General features: G+C 41.5%; 1 protein-coding gene across 2 annotated transcripts in view; it reads right to left on the bottom strand.

The window, feature by feature from the left end:
• Positions 1 to 22,481, bottom strand: part of RHEB (Ras homolog, mTORC1 binding) — a 38,981-nt gene that overhangs the window by 15,966 nt on the left and 534 nt on the right. For both annotated transcript variants that reach the window (XM_088061891.1, XM_005527754.2), the window contains exon 2: positions 4,807 to 4,878. In XM_088061891.1, coding sequence (XP_087918017.1) covers positions 4,807 to 4,878 — 72 coding nt within the window. The remainder of the gene's footprint in view (positions 1 to 4,806; positions 4,879 to 22,481) is intronic.

Genomic DNA, 22,481 nt, shown 5'->3' with positions numbered 1-22,481 from the left:
AGAGGGAAAACAGACTCCTCTGGAGACACACTGCATTTACAGGTGTGTGCAAGTAACAGCCTCCCCAGTCTCTTGACACTTCACATACGCATCAAAGCACTCTGCAGTCAAAGTAGCTTCAAGGGCATCATGAAGTTAATATTTAAAAAGAGACAGACGGCAGTTTTCTCAGACTATTCTAGAAGCCTAGAAGAGATGCAGCAACAATGTCATCATCATCATTACTGAAAGCCGAGTGTGACAGAGATAGAAGGGAAACAGTGAAGGAGTCACCACAGCTTGGTAAGGAGAGCTGTGAGTGCAGTGCAGAGCCTTGCAGCACTAAGCACAGCCCACTGTGTGAAGACAAATCTGCTTTGATGAAGTCACAGCTAATGACTTCCATTTCTTTGCTGAAGCTTTTAAAAACACTCCCGGTTAAGAATTTAATTTTGTGAAAATCCTGGTCCCCTTGATCCAGTCTAAGTGTTCACTTCCAATTCCATTACCTATCATCCTGGGACATCTGCTGTGCTTGTGCACAAGACAAACAACAATATGATGCCTGCACAATTTGGCTCTTCCTGGTAGTCCAAGGACACTTTTCAGCAGAGCTGACCTGACATTAAATCATAATGTGAGCATCTCCAAAACACTGCTCATCAACTGGAACAAGGATTTTTGGAACAGTACATTCTTATACCTTGCCACACAACTCCGGTGATCATCACTACCTGAAGATCAAGTACACTGCAATTAGACCAGCAGGAATGAAATTATTTGAATGTGCAACTCAGTGACAGCTGCTGTGGAAACAAGCCATTATGATGAAAAAAAAAAAATCCCAAACAGTAACAGGCAAAGAAATGCAGGCCTTTAGATTAATAGTGATACCAAGGAAAGGTACAGGAGTGATGTAACATCATTGCCATAATCTGGCTGGTAGCTAAATACAACCAATTTGCAAGGGTTCCTTGGTTACCTACCACCTCCTGCGTCCCTTTCTACTTGCCTTCATTCCAAAGTCAATGCCTGCCACTAATCTACCAGGACATCTTTTAAAACACTGAGATGGTGTGATGCAACAGAGCTATTTTTAGTTTTCCTCAGAAGCCTCACTTGCACCCCTTAGAAGGCTGCTCCCCAGCAGCTCCTGAGAAGCACAGTTCACCCTTCCAGTGCAGTTGCCAAGGCATGTGTAGAAACTTAGCCTTGGAGATTCTCTGTCCGACTCATCTAAACCTAAACGTGCCCCATCCACAACTAGTAGGGGTCCTCCAGCCCCCTGCCCCTTTCTAATACGCTTCTACTCGCATTTGTATTAAAAAACATGGGATGGAGGTAGGAAGCATGGGGGAAGATGTTCCTTTCGTTAGGGAGTTAGTGAGGCCATTTAGGGGAGAAATTAAGATCACAGAGCTGTGAAACAATGCTAGAAGGCCCTCTAAAATTGCAACAAAAATTAAAAAGCAGCCAGGCAGGCTTTGGAGGACACATTTGACACCTGGCCAATCAAGTAATCTTACTTGCAACACAAGACATCCCTGCAAAGATGATGTGAGTGTAGTTAAGTGCACATCTCCATCACCCATTCCTTCTCACCCATGTGAGTTTCAAATTCAGGTTCTAGTTTTCACTCCTGTAAAACTGTTGCATTTTAATTTGCACCGGTCCTAGTTCATGTGAGTTGATCTGCCTTGCAAAGCCCCATCCAGCCCAGTGTCCACACACACTCCCTGCACATACTCCTGCTCTCCAAGGATATTTCTTCTCTTTCCAACATTCCTGCAAGAAGTAGTTCCACTCACTTCTCAACCTGGCTGTCTCAAGAATGATCACCCATTGAGATGTCACTCCTGTTGGGACATTCTGACAGGGAAAGTCTCTTTCCCCAAGCAATTATCTCTCACCTCCAGCTCTGTCACAACAGGATACAAGTTACTCTTCCTGACAGGTTTAGAAGGAGCAACTGAATTCAAGATGCTCCTTAACTGAAATAAATTAACTTTCTGGTGCTAATGTAATATAAGGAAAGGAAAATGTAGCAGCAAAGCTGTCTTAACTTTGACAAACATTAAGCAAAATCTGATGCACTTTCATTTCCTTTTATCACTTCCAAAGGCAGAGATTTTCACCCTTAAAACCTGAAATTTCTACAATATTAGGTCTTACTCCTATTGCTCAAAGCCTATAAACTACACAGCTTGTTCCTGTAAGACCTTGACTACAGCTTGCCTTATATACAATTTATTTACACAATTTTGCAGTCAACATTTCATTCAAGTTTTACTATTTGAAGACAAAAATGATAAAGACTGCATTACCAGCAGTACTGCAGCTTTCTACCCTTTCTTCACTGCTGGTAGAATACGGTAACAAATTATCAACAACAATTTTCTGGAGACAAAACAGAAACCACATAGGCCAGACTATCCTTTCCCAAGTATACTTTTCATGTCCAAGTTTTGTTAAACATGTAGACCCAACCACTTGATGAAACTGAAAAGGTTTTACAACTTATTATAATGCCCTGGAAAAATGCAACATTCTCCAACACTGTCCCTAGTATAAGAACCTGGACTTTCAACCCTTTCTGCCAACGTTGTCCACCAAATGTGAAATCACAAGCTAGGAAAAGTCTTAAGAGTTGATCACGTACTTTGCGTCTTATGACCCTACACAGAATCAGAAACACAGCTGGGAGTGTCCAAAGATTTCACTGAACAAAGCTTTATAGTTAGGAAAAAAAATTAATGTATTACATTCTTAAATCAAAAGAATTAGTTTATAGTTAGCCCATCAAAACTAGCTTCACATCCGTCTTAAAAAAAAAAAATCCAGTAAGTTTTAAATTTCAGTGTTAAATTAGAATGTATTCTCTTGTCTGTTTTAAAATATTATCTCCATCAGGCATTCTGGGGCTTAAAGATGGGACAGATTTCCCACTGTTTTGAGCCCCAGGGCATAAGTTATCTTTTCAACATTTACTTCCCAGCAACGTTTTCTCATGTCAGAAGGACCCTTCAATTCTCTACCTTTCAGAAAGCAAATTCCTCCAGCCATGCCACAGATCACAAGACTTACACCAAATGAATAATATTGTTTGTTTTCCAAACAGGAAATCAAATGAAAAGTTAAAGCTTTTCAAGATGCCCCCTCTCAACAAGTCTTCATGGCCAGGACATGTTCAATGCTTAGAACTCAGATCAAGCAAACAATGCAGACTACGAGAGACAAGAGCAAAATTCATCTAGAGTTTATTTTTGTATAGTTCAGAAATGCTGAAGTTGTGAGACACACAACTACAGAGTTACAAACAGCAGCTACAGACAACAGATAAAGATGAAACAAGACAAATCTTGTAGCAACATGTCAAAATCCTAAAACAAGACACAGGTCCAGCATTTTGTAGAGACTTTGACTCTGTGTCTCTCAATCTTCACTCATTCACATGTAGCTGCATAAAACTAAAAGATTACTTTAAATAATTTGCACTTATATGGCACAGACAGTGAAAAATAACCTGACCCAAGTGACACTAAACCCCAGTATTTTGCTAGCAGCTTTAATTCAAGACATACATGATTTATAATTCAAGCCAAGTGAAAAAGGATGATGGAAAGTCAGTATTAATGACATCTGTATAGGAGCTAACATTCAGACCAAGGGCCAAAGTATCCACTCTGACTTGCTAAAGCAAATTTAGTTTCTCAAAAAGTAGCATTTGAATTTCAGTTCTAAGCAATAAAATAATCCCAAGTAAAACATCCTGATAGCTATTGATTTATAATTATATACCATATAAATATATATATATATTTTAAAAAAAAACTTTGTTCTTCTGATTGCTTCATTCAAACTTCCAGAGTATCACGGAGGCTTACCATCATCCTACTGCAGAAGTTCAAAACACTAAATATGTGTGCTAGACCACTGCATTTCAGAAGTCATTAAAATACAAGAACCTCAGGGCCACAATCATGAAACCACTTTTATTTGCCACATGACTAAAGTAAGCCAACATGATCACGTTAGTCAGCCCAGCACTGCAGTTGTTCAAGTACTTTATGGCCACTGCTAGCTCAGAAAGAGGTGGCTGGATTGTAATGAATGCCAGGTAACCTCTGAAATTACTTTTTGCTCTTGGCAGCATTTTTAGCATTAGTGTCTTTACTCACCTGCTATGCCAGCTACTCACAAAGGTACGAAAATTATTTTTTAAAAAAAACTGCTAAGAGAAAAACAAAAGCACTTGTGATGTCAAATATCCAGTATTTGCAGCAAGTTGACTGTGTACCAGCCTTGTTATCCAGCTGCTGAAAAGGAGTAAAAGGAGTAACTGAAAAGATTATCATGTTATCATAGCCACATAGTCTCCCTTCCAAGATAGTGGTTTAATCCTGATGGATATTGCTGGCTTTCTGTTCATCTGGATATACTGATCCTATGTGAGACTGGAGTGCTTGGATTTGGTGGCATGTTTTCATATAGTGTGATGTAAGGAATTTGAAGTGCCCCACGTACTACATTAGGGGAAGCAGATGCTCAACAACACACATAAAATACAAGGAGGTGAATTTTAGCCAGATTCATTAGGTGTCCTTTTACTTAGTGTTCAAAGTTCAGCTGTTAGGCAAAATATGCACACAGTGATTTCCATGCTGCAACAATGCAGCATTGGTTTAAAAGAATAATACAACTTCTGTGGTAATTGATGGACTTTAATGTTAATATGTAAATACCCACGTAAGTACTATGTATAACCCCAATGGCTTCAGATACAAGTTAGTTTGGTTCAGAAGAGGAGCTTGGCAGTTATTTACTTACTGTTCTCTATGGTTGGATCATATGAATCAACAAACTGTCCTTCCACAAACTGGATCGTCAGTGAAGATTTTCCTGTAAAGCAAAGGAAAGAAAAATCTGGAATGAAACAGAGTCTTCAGGTTGTTATCACTTCATTGCTTAGTAGTAGATACACCAATTTTCTATCTAATATGAGCTCCGTGTGGTTTGTTTAAACTATCTATACATGACAACTGACCTATTTTTAATTTATGTGCCTATTTCTAGTAACTGGGTCTCCTGAACATATAAAAAGCAGTGCAAAAGCTATTTGGCATGTGTTCTGCTTTTGTTTTAACAGGGCATAATTTAAATGATTCTTCCAGCTAAAAACAAATCTAAAAGCAGCAGTGCACAATCCTCATAGAACTAAATTTTACAAACTGATACACTTGGAACGTTTTTCTGTCAAGAAGCAAGTAAAATTCAAAATAATTTTCAGAAACCACAGAAAAAACTTGGATAGAATTAGCCAAATTTGCTTTTACTAGGAGACTGGACAGATTTCCCATGACAAAAGGATGATCTCAAAATTCTTGAGACCAATATACTCTCCTGTTAATCCTCCTACTGCCACAACAGACCAGTGGATGCTGTATTTTAAGCAGTGACTGAGGTGGCATAATTGGATTTTTCTTTAAAGCAATTTAACTGCTACTTTAGCAGACAACATTCCCCATTTCACTTAAAGAGTAATGCAAAGCACTGAACTTAGTAGCAGACTGAAAAAATGTTTAGTTTTGAAAGGTTTTACAAGATGGTGAATCACATACATTGACCAAAAAAACACCTTTAAAGCTCTGCAACTGAAGACTTCCCAAAGCACTACTGAAGCCTTAACACAATTTCCATTACAGCATATCATCTACTTTTGGGAATCTCCTAGATCCTATTACATTACGTTTACTGGACAAATACCCTCTTACAAAGATTGCCAAGTGCATTAGCTGCTTTTGGACACGAGAACATTCTTTGTGCTCCGTTATCTCTTTTCATCGTCATGAAGCACAAACAAAATACAACCTCAAAATTTTGACTCAAAACCATCAGACTCATTGGAAACCTCTCAATGACACCTTAAGTAACCAACATTACGGTGGAAATATACAATACCATTGTTTTCAAGAATAAATTGCTTTGGGTAAAATGTGCCCACTTCCAGTACTCAGAAAATGTTCTTTCCTAAGCATTCCTTCAGGAGATAGTAAAAAAAAAAATCTTCCATTTCATTCTCTGTCATGCTTACACCCTTGCTGTCTCCTAACAATCATGACAGTTTATACAAGAAACAATGCTAAAAAAATCCAGACAAACCCCTCAAAAACCAAGCATCACCAAGGTTTTATCAAGTTGCTTTTTCTAAAATCAAGTTCTTAAGATACATTTTCTGGTCTTACCTAGCACCACAACTGGAGGTATCATGCTCACAATGCATGAGTTGACAGAGGACATTTCACTCTAAACTGTTGCTCCAGCAAGGCACACACTCCACCTCCAAATCATCCTAATAAAGTCAGATTAAGGATTGAAACTGTGCCTCCCAGGAACTTCCCAAAACTGTGTATTTTGGACACCATTTAGAAAGCGAGCAAATTTTCAAGCTATTTCTCCTTTAGCTATAAATTTATGAAGTTGCTACCCAGAGTTCATGTTCCTGGAGTCTTTGCCAATACCAGCACATTAAGCACTCCATTTGAAAAAAAGCTTAACTACCTCTATATTAGGCTGTTAGATCTTCAAGGTAAGAGAGTTAAGTTCAGTAAAGATCATCATTGAAATTTTTTCCTCCTAAGGATTCTGAACTAACTGAAAGACTTTGACTGCTGCCGTCTGTCTGTGCTAAGCCTGGAAACTGAATAGCAGAACGAAGTCAAAGCCAACAGAAAATGTTGCATTTCACACCCAGATGTATTAATTAGTGCTTTCCTCCTAACAGTGAAAGAGGAGGAAACAGACAAAACCAGTGTTCTAACACTCTCCTCCTAAATTCCTCCAAGCTTTATAACAAGCCTTTCAGTAATGATGTGTTCATGCTCACGAGAGGAAACCTGCTTTCTTCCATGAGGCACAGGGAAACTCTCCTGTCTGGAATTCAACACCCAACCCCTTGGGGTAAGTGCAGGCAACTGTACCCCACTAAACCAAGGCTTCCATGGACATGAGAAATCTAAACCCTGAGTCATTAACGCCCAGCCGCCCGTGTGTCTCAGCCCATGAGCAAGCAGCAGGCAGAATTCTGTGACCAATAGGTTGGCTTGAACTTTGTCCCACAGGGTTTTATTCCAGGCCTTTGACCTATGCTCGTGGACAGAGGGGAAAATCAAGTTGACAATTTAGCTCCTATCTGCTCTTGCCCCAGAAAGATCAGGCAAGGCTTTCAGCAAGGATTGCAACACAAACACAACGTCCGTGAGGCCAAGGGACCGCACGCAACCACGCCTGCCGATGTGCCAGCTCCATCTCGGAGCACGGCAGGGAAGACACAGCTGTCCAGATGTGCAGGCACCACAGGCACGTTTCTGCCTCAACAGCACAAGAGAGTCTGACACCAGCAGCAAAAGCTTGATTAGCTGATTACTCAAGGGTGCACACCTTGAAGAGAGGCTCAGCTCCAATGTGCCCTCCTTTGGAATAAAGCCACACATTTTTGCAGTTCACTAAGCTGCTCCTTGTAGCATCCTTCACACTGGAAAATTCAACAAATCCACTGTATTCAAGTCTTAGGAAAATAAACATCCACTGAGACCAAAAGTAGAAGGGAGCTGAAGCAAGGCTGGAAGCTGGGTACAGAGCTTTGCTACGGTTAACTCAAAGCACCAGATACTCTGTGGCAGAGTTGGAAGCAAAATTCTCCAAGTTTAATGACTCTCCCTCTGCCTGAAGGAATGGGGCAGAAGGGAAGGGTTGTAAGAAATGTGTTTCATGAGTGTTTAGAATACAAGTCCCAGGTGGCTGAAAACTCAGCTCAAGTTGTCCAGAAGTACCCAAAGTGTATTTGCATACACAATTCATTATTTATGGTATTATGTAATGTGAGAGCGGTAACGAAAAGAGTTTTCCACTGTCAAAACAGGAAAGGAGCAGATTTTCACAGAGAAAGCCAGTTCAAAAACTAAAGCTGTTGTGTTTCTGTTCATACACTAGACCACTTGCACCATAAAGCAGAACATCCCATAAACACTCTGACTAGTGCAATCATAGCACATCAGTTTCAAATGCCAGTGCAATTGTCAAGGCAAAACAATTGCCAAATTGTGTTTTACTCATCCTTTTACTACTTGGACAAGAGCTGTGGTATTTATAATCCAGTCTTAAAATTCAAGCTTTACAACACTAGGCAGTTTACCAAGCAGATGAGTAACAGAGCCTAGGTGGGCTTGGGGACAGCTGGTCTCCCCAAAGAGGTCACAGATTCTTCTGTGCACCACCACCTGCCTGCTGCCCCCATCTCACACCCTGTTCTCCTTGCAACAGGCTGGGGAAAAGCCCAGATTAAACTCTCATTGGCAGCCAAATTCTCCCCAAACCCAGGAGACAAAAATGATGCAACCAGGCATCGAGCAAGTCTAACAACAGCTCCACAAGCAGGGCATTGTGCAAGCAGGGCTGCACAGCTGCCCTCGGACGTGGCACGGCCACGGGCAGCGCAGTGCAGCTTATCTCAACAGGAAGGGTTTCTCAATCCTTGAAACTGCCCACACAAGCCATCAGTAAACAGTTTGTCCTGCTCAAGAACAACAACTACTGAGGAGCTGCAGTTCTGCTGGCAGTGTAGATGCAGTTTCTTTAGCCCATCTTTTGCTATTAAAATGCACAATTATGTAGTTGCCATAATCAATAAACATTTAACTGCTGGCAGCATCTCATCCACTCCTACCACAAGCCTTCAGCACCTTACCTAAGCTAGTCTCTAGACTAACTTAGTAATTAGACTTACCTACTTAGTCTCCTTAGACTCTCCTTAGGTCTACCTAGTCTTGCCTACAGAACAAACTACTTTGGGCTTTGTCACAAAAAGCACTCAACAAATTTCATAATAAAATGCTGTCAGTCATGTCAAATTAGGTAAGTGTGACAGCACACTCAAATTCCTACACTGCACAGAGATGAAGTTTTCATACCAAAAGAGACACTTGATTTAACTTGAACACTGGTATCTTCATCTTCTTTAATTCACAATACCAAGACGCACAAAATGGAGACACTGGCATTTCCACAGTGCAGATTATCTATTCATCCTCAGAGCACAGAGCGGGACTGAACGACTTCCTGGAGCCGATGGAGGTTGGCTGGGTAGCAAAGAGGATTACAGCATCCCTCTTTGACAAAGATCTTCTCACAAGATCACAGGCTATCTCAGAACCCATCACTAGCTCATCATTCATCTCAGGCCACATCATTAGCAACTTTCTATGCTTAATTAAGATACCCCCCCAGGTACTAATTATGGCTGTGTAGTTGCTGTTTTGCTGATCATTGCTTTGTATTTGGTGAATTAGTCTAATGACTATAAAAATGATACATCTTTGTTAATAACAAATTCTGTTTCTAAATCTCTAAAGACAGCAATACAATGAGTAATTTGTGTTTTATTAAGATGCAACTTATTTCTACTATTAGACTTCTAATTGTGAGGAATTATATAAACATCTACATTGAGCTGTAGCTTTATACGTTATTGTAGTGATTTCCTTGTGATGTTAGCATTACAGTAACAGGATTAGAAAATTATTTTCTGATGCTTAGAGACAAAACTCTTCCTCAGTCCCTGCAATGAGCTCAATTCCTGCACTTGCTCACGATATTCATGCCTGATTTACAACACAGTGGTGGCACTCCTCTCAATGTGCTCTCTGAGCTTTCTGGAGGACACACTAAAGGTTGCAATTCTGTAAGAGTGAAAGTTGGAGGACCTCAATGACACATCTTTTAGTAATTGATAAGGAGCCTCAAACACTGCAGAACCCTTTATGACAAACCAAAAAGCATGTCAGCTTTTCAGGACAACAGAAGTTCTTCTTTAACTTCTTTGGCAATCTGTCTCATTGCTACAACTGTTCCCTGCCTGCTCCTGTCCTGTATTTTTTTATTAGCATATAAGGAAATATATTTGAAGTCCAAGGCAAGGTTTTGTAGCAAGAACTATTTCTGTTGTAAAAGAGGAGTTTCACGTGATGGTCTGTAACACCAAGAGCATGAGCCTCCTGGAAGATGCTTGTTTCCCTTCCTTCTGTATTGCACAATCTTCTTGAGGTTTATCAAAGATAGTCCTCTGCAAGCCAGAGGAAATCTGAGAGCAGTCATTTAGAAGCAAAGCCACATGGTTTCCTTTATTTTCTTCAGATTTCAAAGCAATCAGACACACTCACAAGAGTACTTGCAGGCCCTTGCTAGGTCAGCAGCAATAAGCCTTCTGAACACAAGCCAAGAGTCCTAATGCTATCTAGATCATATTTCCTGTAAAGAAAGCAAGAAGAGAGCATGTGCTTATTTTCCTTGATATTTAGCAGCAGGCTTGCTCCATCCTACAGCAGTGCTCATCCCTCAATGCTCACTTAAACTGTGTTGCAATGTATTACATGTCCAAGCAAGTATGTAGAGAAAAATTCCACTGCATTCCTGCAACAGCTTATACTTCCAGGCAGTCCGTTTTTTGTCTCCAACAAGGTCAGTAACCACAGCAAAGGATTGTCAAAAGAGGTCTTTTAGTTATTTTAGCACACAGTCCAGTTACCTCTGCTTGTTACCCCTGCTGGCACAACAGCAGAGGGCTGCAGCTTTCCTCCTGTTCCCCTTTTAATAAGCTAAATGCATTTTAATTCCATGTGTTTACTGTCAGTTTTGAAAGATGGGAAAAGCTGTTATAAAGCTTAAAAAAACCCCAAAAACCAAAACAACTTCTGTGGCATATACCTCACCTGATCATGGAATGCATGCACACCTGGCTGCATGCAAGATGAATGCATGCAAGTATGGGGAACTGCATCCTGGTGTTCCTTAACTGCAAAGGAAATTCAGACATTCATATCCCAGACAGTTAACCTGTATTTTCTCAGATAAATACCATCCTCTCTATTTTCCCTTCACACTTCCTGCAGAAACTGTGCATCCCTGCAGCACCTTCCCACAGAACAAGGTTTAAAATATTTCAGGTGGCAGCAGGAATTCAATGGCCTTGGTAGGTGGGCAGCAAGCAACTTAAGTATACAAGCATCACTTGTATATTCTTTTACCTTTACTATCATTTACCTTTCCTTTTCTGTCCTATTAAACTGTCTTTATCCTAATCCCATTTTATCTTTTTCCCCAGCTGTGTCCCCAGTCCCACTCTGGGGAGTGAATGAATGGCTCTGTGTGGTGTTCAGCTGCCCAGTGGGTTAAACCATAACAACTTCCTAAAAGAAAGTTTATTAAAGATCAGACTCTAACATTCCAGTTTATGACACACCTAAAGGTAAAGAGCCTGAAATTTGTACTGACTTCCTCTCCGAAGTGGCAAAATTCAAGTTCTACTGCTGGATATAATCCAAGCCCTTTCTCTCTACATACATACTTCAAGCAGCTCATTAGGTGTTTGAATAAACTTGACCTTTCCTTGGATCATTGGGTATGTACAACAAGAAATGAAATGCCTTTGAAAGATCCTTTTAGGAACTGCCATTGTTTCATCATTAAATCAGTTTTGGATATTATGTCATTACAAATAACACATCTCTCTTGCTTTAATGCATTCCATGTATTCCTCTTTTCTATCGTCTATGTTTTAGTTTCCACACAAGGAATCAAACTCTCAAATTCTGGTCGCTTCTTTCTTGTGGCTAAAGATTTCTGGGATGTACAACCTAAACTGCCTTTCTTTCTTCAAGTGGATCGTTCCAGCTGCACTCACAGCACCAGCTCTCCACCCTCTTCACAGACACTGCCTGTTGAATTTTCAAGTTCCATTAGGAAACAGTATAAACTCTTCCTTCCACAAATCTCACTTGCATTTTCAGACCAGAGAGAAAGAGAAGCCTTACCAAGATGAAAGACCTCAGTTCCACTGACATGCAGGTCTTCCCTAAAAAGGGCTTTGAAGACTTGAGTCATCCAACTCACAGCTGCCAACACTGTGGCCACCATACTTCAATCACTGCTTACAGCCACCACCAAGCAGAGGGCCAAGTCTCTGAAAATGTCATTAAACCTTTCCTGGCATCATTTAAAAACAACTCTAGGAATGTGACCCTGAGCATATTGTAACACCAAGTAATACCAAGAATAGCTGAAATGGGTGAGGAATAGACCATCTTGGCAGTACTACTGAAATGGGTATGACCAGAGGGCCTCACAACCTTGGAACTGCAAAAAAAATAGTAAGAGATATATTTCTCTTTTCCTTGTCGTAGGATGGCAGAAGGCAAGTACCTGACAAAATTCTGACAGGACAGTAGTGGTAATATCATCCAGTCAAATCATGTGATGCACATTCTTTAATTACTGCTAAGGACTTCCAGCCTTACTCTGAAGGGAGGTCCACAGGGCCCTCCACCAACTGTAGCAAAAGCTGGAAGATACAACTGATTTGTGCCAAGAAGGACAGGCTACCTGTACAACATAAAAAATACATAAATCAAACTGAATAATAACCACTATAAGATCCTGGCAACCACAGACAGCTCCACTCTGCAGCAGTGTGTAACTGTGAGGTGGGCAGTCAATGTTTCAGGCTCTTGGTGTCACCACTGATGGTCCAAGGTCTGATGAACCCAAAGCCAGCAGTGCACATGGCCAATAAACCCTGACACTCATGGACAGCTGCTACCAGCACCCAACATCAGCACACAGCACCATTCATTCACCTGATATTCCTGCACTGGGGCAAGTCCCCAAGGCTGCATGAAGCATCAGGCACTGCAGTACAAATCCAAACAACACCAAAATCTCTTAGCACAGAACAGGGAAGGTGGTCTTTGGGGATACTGACAGAGTTGTGTTGACTCCTTCTTCCTCCAGCACAGCAAGACATGGTCAACTCCATCACATCTCTGTCCACAACTCAGACACTGAGAGTTCTGATTAATGTTCATATTGTTGAGCCTTGACCATTTCTCCTATGCCAACCCAGTGGATCTACACATAACCACAGCAACATAAAAACCAGCATGTGCCTGAACTGTTTCTTCTTCTACACAACTCTCTCCCCACCACCAGGTTCTGATCACTTTCTGTTGTTACTGTTGTCTCTTCTCCATTTCAGCTTTCTCTGAATTAACTGCATGGGCACCTTCCATATTACTTCTGCTGATCATGGGAAGTTCCTCCCCTCTATTTATCAGGGTTGAAGAAAGCCACAATCTGTTAAAATGCCATGTTCACAGCCTTGCACTTTACCCAGCTGGAGTTAGTCATCAACCCCTCCCCACCAGTGCTGGCTGCAAGCCTCCTGCATTTACATACTTACCCATCTACCCAGGAGTAGCTGCTGAATACAGAGGACAATCTGTCAACAGTAAGGGAGGTTTAAAGTAATAATATACCAAAATCTCTGCCTGACACACATGGGTAAAACAGCAGGGCAAAAATAAGACTCCAGACCATGCAGAATACCAGAAAAATCATTAGAGCCCCCAACCTTTGGAAATGTTAAGGGAATTTAAGCCAAAGATCGGTCAGATACAACATGACATAGCTGATTTTGCCACAGGGCAGAGAAGATAGAATAAGTAATCCTTGTTTGCTATATCTTACTATCAAGTTCTTGCCTGGCATGACAGTCAGCTGGCCTTCTTACCCTCCTAACCAGCACATATCCATCCATCTGTTGGCTCAAAAGGTACCTCAAATTAAGAGGTTTTAGATAAGAAACTTATTTCCCTGTTCTCAGTTTTCGTATTATGTAGTGCTAAAAAGTTACAATACAAAACTCTGACCTTTGCAGGGAAGAAGAAAAACACAGAACAAATCAAAAAACATCACCACTGCCATCTCACTCCCACCCTCCTCTCTCAACCACCTAAAAGTATCCTGAGGGATAAAAAAGATGACACCTGCAATTTGAAAATAAGCTCTTTTTCTACTTTTTCACAAATAAGCATCTTCCAAGCCTGTCCAGCTCCAGCAGCTGAGGAAACCCTTGCAAATACCAGCTGGATTCTTCACTTCCCAGTGTTCCACTAGCACAACCACAGAGCATGGACACACAGCTGAGTACTGAACTACAGCTTAAGACAACCTAAAGTCAAGTCAGACTTCAGGAGACACAGCAGAATATTCTATTTGTCTGCTGCACAGGTGTCTGTGTGCACATCAACTCTTCAGTTCTGCAAGTTTCACATTATCTCCTCCTCTGTCCTATCACCACACTTGGGGATAAAAGGGTGATAAAAATGTACAGTTGTAGGAGGGCAAGCAGAAAAAAGGTTAGGTGCCCTAAGACTCCTAAACACTCTGTATAAGGAAGAAGATTTTGAAACATTCAGACAACTTATTCTTCCTACCTTCACTGCTCAGAAAAACTTGCATTACCTTCCAACTGAACCATTTTTACACTTAAGTTTAGCAACCTCAAGAAGGTTTCTGAAGAGTTTTGATTTTTTTTTCTCAAAACATGAAGGTTTAAACAGCACAACCAACGCCTTCCTTTAGCATTTATCCACCAGAGACAAACCATACAAAAGAAGCAAACACCATTTCCAAGAAAGCAATGAAGAACAAGGTACTTCAGCACACTAAGAAACATGGTGCTTGTTTACATGCACATTTCAAAGCAGAACCTTCCAGTTCTAATTAAAAAAATGCTAATTTTGAAACGGATTTCAGAAGACCAAAAATTTGTTATTGATGGAATAACAAGCCTTGAAGCAAAATACACTTTACTGCATTAATGTCAAGTGCTTGATTGTTTTGACAGTTTGTAGGACAGATTTAATGGAGTTTTCCTACATATTATGCATCTCAGCTCTTTTGCATACAGCAAGAGTACCTTTAAAGGAGGTCATACATATTGAATGAAGTTTTGGCAATATAATTTGACAAGTTGTTGAAGCTAGACAGATGTATCCCACTAACTGGAGACAATGTTGTCAAGAGACACTTTCATATCCTAATTTTGTATTACACTTGCACATGTTTACATCCACACACTGAGGACCACTTATATATTCCATCTTTGTCCAAATTAAAATTAATTTAACTCCATACCCCACAGAACACAACTAGGTTTGGCACAAATTATGTTCTGGTTCCTGTAATCTAAAATACCCAAGAACACTGACAACCATCCCAGAAATACTGACTCAATCTTTGAGATTTTAGTGTCCTATTAAAAAAGAGTGTTGAAAGAAAAAAATCAGTTTAAAACATAATCTATCAGGGAATTGTGATTCCTACAGCTGATACCTATTTAGCATAGAAAGAGCACAACTTTTCTGAACTAATCCTCCAAGTGTCATATAGGGTCCTTCATTCCTTAAAAGCCCTTCAGAAATCATGCACATAATCTTATGCCTCATAACCTTTGGCCACTTCCCATAAACTCCTGATGACTCCACCCATACCAAACTGCTGTACATTTCCTCATTCTGTTCTAGCCTCAAGTTCTCCAATTCATATAAGAAGTCCCATAAGAAAGTCTAGCAGACTTCTCTTTTGCAGGAGCCCCCAAGGCTCAAGCTGGTCTTTTGCTAGTCCTAACTTCATCTTGTAGAATACTGTGCTTGATGATCCAAAATCTGCATTTTCAGAACCTTTGTCATCTGTTTGCACCAATGCCTCATCCACCACTGTCTCATCCAGCATCCTTCACACAGCTATTCTTAAAAGGTACATGCCCAGCAATCAACATGTGTATGGTAAAATGAGGAAGAACCAGAGCATTTCAACAATTAAGCAGCTGTGATTCATCCCTCTGCTCCAAGTGCTGATAAACATAACCAAAGGTTGAGCCAACCAGGTTGAGGAGTCAACCAGTATTTGCAATAAACAGATACTCTGTAGGGTATCCTAACCAAAGACAGAAGACCACGCTGAAAAGCAACACAGTTTAGATTTGTTTCCACTGGCTTTCCACATAGGAAGGAAATCAGTGACTCTGAATGCCTTCCACTTCGTTGGACAGGTTGTAGCGAAGTGGGAGTCAGCCCCATCTCCCAAATAACAAGCAATAGGACAAGAGAAAACAGTTGCACCAGGACAGGTTTAGATTAGATGACAGAAAAAGTATCTTCACAGAAAGAGTTGTCAAGCATTGGAACAGGCTGTCCAGGGAACCAGTTGAGTCACCAGCCCTGGAGGTATTTAAAAGATGAGTGGGTATGGTTTAGTGGTGGACCTGGCAGCGCTGGGTTAAGGGTTGGATTCCATGCTCTTAGAGGTCTTTTCCCAAAGCTTTGGTTTTGATCCATTGCAACATCTTTACTAGCCCGAGTTTCCAGAAAGTTCCAGATTGTATCACTTGACACATCATCTGAATTTAAAGACTTTTGGAACAAGGTTTAGGTTTACCCCAGGTCAAATATTTTTTTTCCTCAATTCCACATGAATTGATTAAATTTGACTACAGAAGGTTATTTAAACAAGAACCTTGACAAACTTGATTTCTCCACGGTTCCCTAGCACACACCTCACCCACCACCTGCACAAGGCAATCTTTTTCCATGAAGAGAACGCGTCCAGTTCAGAAGGTCCACTGCTGAAAGTTGACCAAAAGATATCCATGCCTATCTCAGGTGGAGGAAAACACAGATGTGGTTCCATAACTAGCCTGACTGCAGAAAAGTCTGCACAGCCACAAAGAGTCTACAACAAAAGCCTGTGCTCCTGACCCCATTCCCTCTGTCAGGGCTGCACTCACTGAGCCGACAAGATGAAGGAGACAAAAACCTTCCCTTCTGGCTGCTTTAATTTTCAAAGCAAACAATTCCCTGAGCTGGTGGACAGCCTTCCATCACACCAGTGCCAGTACCTGGGTGGGGGTAGCAAGGTCCAACTTCCAGCCACAGCGCAGGATTTGGTCAACTTGGGCCAAAAGGTGCCCCACCCTACAGAGTTCATTTGCATCTGCCTTGATTACATGGCAATTAAAAAAGAAAACGGCTTGAATGTTTCTTGAGAAAAGCTACACCTGAAAGCCTGTTTTGGCACTTTGATCAAAAATTGCCTCAGTTTACTTCCTTGTGACAAGTTCCTTAGAAGCAACTTTACCCCACAAAAAACCCAATTCAGCATCCACTATTTTGTACTGTATTTTGTATTTCTCAAACAGGAAATGCAACCTGTAATGGTCCATATTAATAAGCTTTTAGTAAACTTAATAATCTGAAATCTTGTTAAAAGGTCTGCTAGACGACATAAAATAGATTTTGTCCACACTTCCCTTTTCCCCTATCCCATATACTCTCATTTACAGGAGAGCTGCCCACAATGGGTAGGAACCACACTGGAATGCCAATGTCCTAACCAGAACTGGAAGAGAGAAATCTTAAGGAACAACCATCCCCCAAACTCAGGAAGCAGATTTTCCTTTTTCACATTCACAACAAATCTGCCATTCAATTCAAATACAGACCTTGGAAAACAAAAGGGAACCTCTCGAATCCTTAAGGAGACCAATGCATGACTGACAAGGGCTGCTTCGTGTTTTTACGCACCACGCTTCATGTCTGCAGCTTCTGATTTAGGAAAATTTGAGATGACACCAGCCAATTGACTCATGCAGGATTTGCAGAGCCTGAGTGCATTATGAACAGCCCACAGAGAAGCTGTTTCGATTTTGGATGGAATACACAATTAAGTTGAGCAGTTTTTAAAGCACGCCCTTGGATGTCACCTTGAGGAGAGCTACAGGAAGTTAATCATAATCGGCATTTATCACTTTTTAGCCTGCTCTTCTAATCCCGGCTGCGTGGTCATGCTGAGTTTCCGCAGCAGCCTGTACCGCAGAGGTGGCTGCCTGAGCCAGAACCTACACTTGAGGCAGTGTAGTATATATAAATGAAGAGCTCCAACTTTATATAGCTTATAAATTACACGATCTACATTTCATTTGGCTTTTCCTGTTGATGTTAACTTTAAGTTGTGCAATCAAACACCAGAACACCCCCATACATACAAGCAAAACGTGCAAGTGTTACCACTGATAGATCAGAGTAGGCAATTTAAGAGTTAATCCTGGAGCAGTGTCCTCAAATAACCCTACCGTGGCTTGATATTACAGCTGAACATGCTGCCTCTAGTGCTTCCCAGCTACTGCTATCAGATGCTCTGTAGCAACTTTCCCTGCTGTAGCCACTATCGCAGTCACTAACACCGAAATGCAATTAAAGCTGGCATTTCCAGTCTCATCCCAGTCCCCTGGGAGCTGCAACCTTTCCTCCTCACAGCACTGCCGCACCCTGGCAGAGCCAACTGTGGCCCTGGCAAGGGAAGGGCTGTGGAAGTCATCTTGGCACTTTACAAGGGACACGGGAAAATGTTAACCTTACATATCAGCTGGCTCCCGAACCGCTCAATTTTCCTGTTAAATCTCAGGCTTTCCCATGTTGCGGACACAGCCGATTGTGTAAACCAAATTACAGCACACAACAGCGGTAATTTCTCCATTCCTCCTCTGTTGACATTTACACGGGCAATTTATCGCCTGCTAAAATTACCACTTCCCCCGTCCAATCCCAGAGGGATCCCTGCTCGGGGCGGAACGCTGCTGTGCGAGCAGATGCCATCTTTCAGATGTGAACAGCAAAGCCTCCGCTCCATTTTACAGTGCAAACCTCCTCATATTCAAACAACTTGCGTTTTCAAACTACGTTTTGCCATAACAATTATTTTTACTATTTACAGGTCCATATTGAATGTACTGCTTTTTCTGCCCTTCTTGCTTTTCAAGTAAGGTGGAGGGGGAGGAGAGGCATTTTTCAGCTTAATACAATCACCTGGAAGCCCTTCCACACAGATCTAAACCTGACAGATCATTTTGTTCCATCACAGTTTTTTTTGATACCTGCATGCTGCAGTCAGACCGTGACTACTTCTGCCTGCAGCATGGTCTGCTCTACACCTACACACATAAAAGAAGTTGATTTATTTATCCGGAGAAGAAAATAGGTAAGTCCCCTATTATTAGTTGGATTTTCCCCTCAGAGCCATCAACTGCCCAGGAAAGCATTTTCAGATGACCAGTCCAAACAGGCAAAATTCAGAAAGAATTCCTGTTTCTGCAAGAACATCTGTAAAACCAGCAGCACAACTTATACAAACAACAGAAAAGAAAGCAGGCTGAGATAACGACTGAAGCAGCTGATTCAAACAACACCTTCCTGCTTATCTTAAAATCCATCCACTCAATACAATACAGAGAATCCCAGTAATAAGGTACTTTACAAGATGATCTAAGAAACCTCTTCTTTCAGACAGGCATCTCTGGTCTGAATTTGCATATCTGTCCTATAAACAGAAAGAGAATGAAACTGAGCACAAAGCATTTTTGGCGAGTCTATGCTGCTTACTCTGAAAAGATTCAGAAAATCTTAGTCCTGCTCGATTTATTTCCAAGCAAATCCATTATTTCCAATTATATTTGGGATATTAAATTATGGCTGAAATACAAGTATGAAGATTCTTTTTAGTGAAGGCAGTAACTTTATAAAATTTTATGCTTCATCATGCATAAGACAGACTTCTTCCAGAATAAAATCTCAAGTAGCTGGTCTACCCTGGTCACTTCCTAACTAACAGTAATGGAAGTCAAGTTTCTCTACTGTGAAACTCAAATCTTGGAATGAAATCCATCTGATTTCTACTCAGAACCTTGCTGAGACAAGCACACTTACATAATGGAATTTAACTTTCTTAGACCAATTTAAGCCTGAGCAAAACTCAACAGAGACATTCTTGTGCAATTTTGTCTCACGTCGTGCCACGACCTGCATGCTATATCCACAGATAATCAGTGTTCCTCACCAAAAAACAACTCCTGAAGCTCCTGGCAAATACTCTGTCTGCCTCTCAGAAAGGATGAGCCTGGGAATTCATGAGACTTCCACTCTGATCTCTCCCATCAGCAAAGAGTAAGAGTTTCACATATGAAAGGCCTGATGGTGGTGTTGAAAGATAGAGGGAGTGTATTCAAACAAGCAGACTCCTGAATTTTCTATTCTGAGAACTATTATACCAGAATACCACTCCCAACCGCTACTTTACCTGACAACAGCACTGGGATAAGATTAAAATTTAATGTAAGTAAAATAAACAAGGCCATAGCGAGAATCCAGTTCCATTTTCAGACCCTGTTTCACAAATCCCCATGGAGGGCGTGCCCACCCTTCACTGTACACGCTCCTAACCTGAGAGACCCATGGTGTTGTCGAATCATCAGCTGTAGCAGAAAAGGTCACTGTTTGAAATATATCATCAAAACCTGGTTATTTTGGCACCTAACTGAGAGAGACATGGGAAAAAGAGCTCCACATTTTATGACAGCTTCATCTCAAACACTGTAGTCACAGGGGGAGCACCCAGCTTCTCAGAGCAGGTCACCTAAGCATTCAGGATGCCAAGCTATAAAACTGAAAGCATTTAACAACCAGAGTTAGCCTGCCTAATTCCAGGGTCAAGATTAATGCTGATGGCAAAACAATGCCATTCCCTAATTACAAAAGGAAATGTAGAAAGCATTTCCTTCCAGTCCTTCAGATTCTGGAATTATTCCCCACTTTAATGAGCATTACCTCTATACAATGCAGCATTTCCTCCAAAAGAAACGTACTTCCTCTTCTACCACCCAAACACTTGTTCTAAAATGAGGTTATATCCTTTCTTACCCAGGATTCAAGTGGTATTCTTGCCATCATAATACAAAGCAAGACTTCATCAAAAGTTTCCCTGAAGCCAAACTCAGCCCCCATCCTCCTACACTGTAGGAGGCATATTTGGGGAAGTAGAGGACAGCCTAAATCCCACAGGTTAACCTTCCTGCTTTTCTAACAGCTTTACAAGATGGTAGTAAAACCTCAATGGCCTATTTCTACTGCTTGAACTTTTACCTAAGTATTTGCCTAGAAATTTAATGAAAATGGAAGAAAAATTCCAGTAAATTGGATTTTTCCCCCCTTCTTAATTCTATTTTTGTACAACTTGTAGCTCTCCTAATAAAACTGGTCTTGTCCTATCAAGCCAAATTCCACATTAGTCCCAGAAAAGTTTAGTTGAAGAAGTTCAGCAGTAGGTCTTAAGATAGGTAACTTTTTGGCCATCCTTTCCATGGGTACTATTGCTTACATCACCAACCAAACTAACAACATTATACTACTACTTCTCTATTTGTCCTCAACTGGTCCTACACACTACTAATATCTGATTTTTTTGACTGCTGCTTGTCAGTGTCAACAGATGAAGGACCAAAGCTCAACAGTACACTCAGTCTACACCACAGACTTCCAAAGGACAGAATTTCAAGCATTTCCCCTTCCCACTTACACTGTCCATTGCTTTGCTCCCACCAGTGCTCAAAGAAGAAAGAAAACGTAACACACAGGACAAAGAACAGACTGCAACAAGTGATGTCATACAGACTGTGCAAACTGATCAATCTACTACTCACTGTTCTGTTTAAGGACCGGACAAATTCATCATCCTTTTAACACCAGCCTGGCCACAACTATGCACATAATCCAGGAAAAAGCTCCTCTTATTCAGCTTTTTTTTTTTTTTTTGGTATTTAAAAGGGCTTTTTTAAAGGTTTCTTTATGCTGTGTACCATGTAAGACAATTTGCTGATATAGTCACTACTTTCAATGTAAAAACCGCCTTTATATCAGAGTAGTATCTCTCCGTAGCACCTTTTTTTCCCTAACCACACATTATCTTCCACACTGATCTATGCTTTTAAGTTCGATCGATTAGCACCGGCTGTTCTACGGCTTGTTCCCCTCTGCTTCAAGAACTCAAATGCTGAAACATCTGAAACCGTTCTCCATCACAGACCGTGAATGCAGGAGAAAGGATCACACCTTTAGTATGGAACAAAACCCTCTATCAGCTGCTACAGACTCGTGCTGGACGCTTCTAGGAAGTTCGCCCCAGCGGATGAGGCCGGGCTGGATTGTCCCAGCAGTGCCGTGCTGGGCACAGCCCGGAGCCGACGCGGCCCCTCGGGAACAGCGGCTGCGCTGCTGCTGCCGCACCAGCACCTCCACGGGGGCAAAACCAGGCCAGATACGGGCAACAGACCCACCTGGCCTCCCCAGCATTTCAAACTAGCTCTAAATCACAAAATCACCGAGGCTGGAAAAGTGCTCTGAGGGCGACCAGGGACCCAACATAACCGTGTCAAGCACGGTACTGAGTGCCACGTCCAGTCTTTCCTTAAAGACCTCCAGGGACAGTGACTCCACCAACTCCCTGGGCTACCCATTCCGGTGTCTAATCACCGTTACTGAGAATAATTTTTTCCTGATGTCCAAACTAAACCTCCCCCTGGCGCAGCTTAAGACCACGTCCTCTTGTCCTATCGCTGGTTGCCTGGGAGCAGAGCCCGACCCGCACCTGGCTGCACCCTCCTGTCCGGGACTTGTGGAGAGCGATGAGGCCTCTCCTGAGCCTCCTTTTCTCCGGGCTGAGCTCCCCCAGCCGCTCCTCACACGCGCTCCAGACCCTTTCCCAGCTCCGCTGCCCTTTTCCGG

This window comes from Pseudopodoces humilis, chromosome 1, assembly GCF_049639895.1.
Source record: "Pseudopodoces humilis isolate 2021_Gansu_Grassland_sample_001 chromosome 1, ASM4963989v1, whole genome shotgun sequence".
Lineage (NCBI taxonomy): Eukaryota > Metazoa > Chordata > Aves > Passeriformes > Paridae > Pseudopodoces > Pseudopodoces humilis.
The sequence above is the reverse complement of the archived record's forward strand: the minus strand, read 5'-3'. Positions and strand labels throughout refer to the sequence as shown.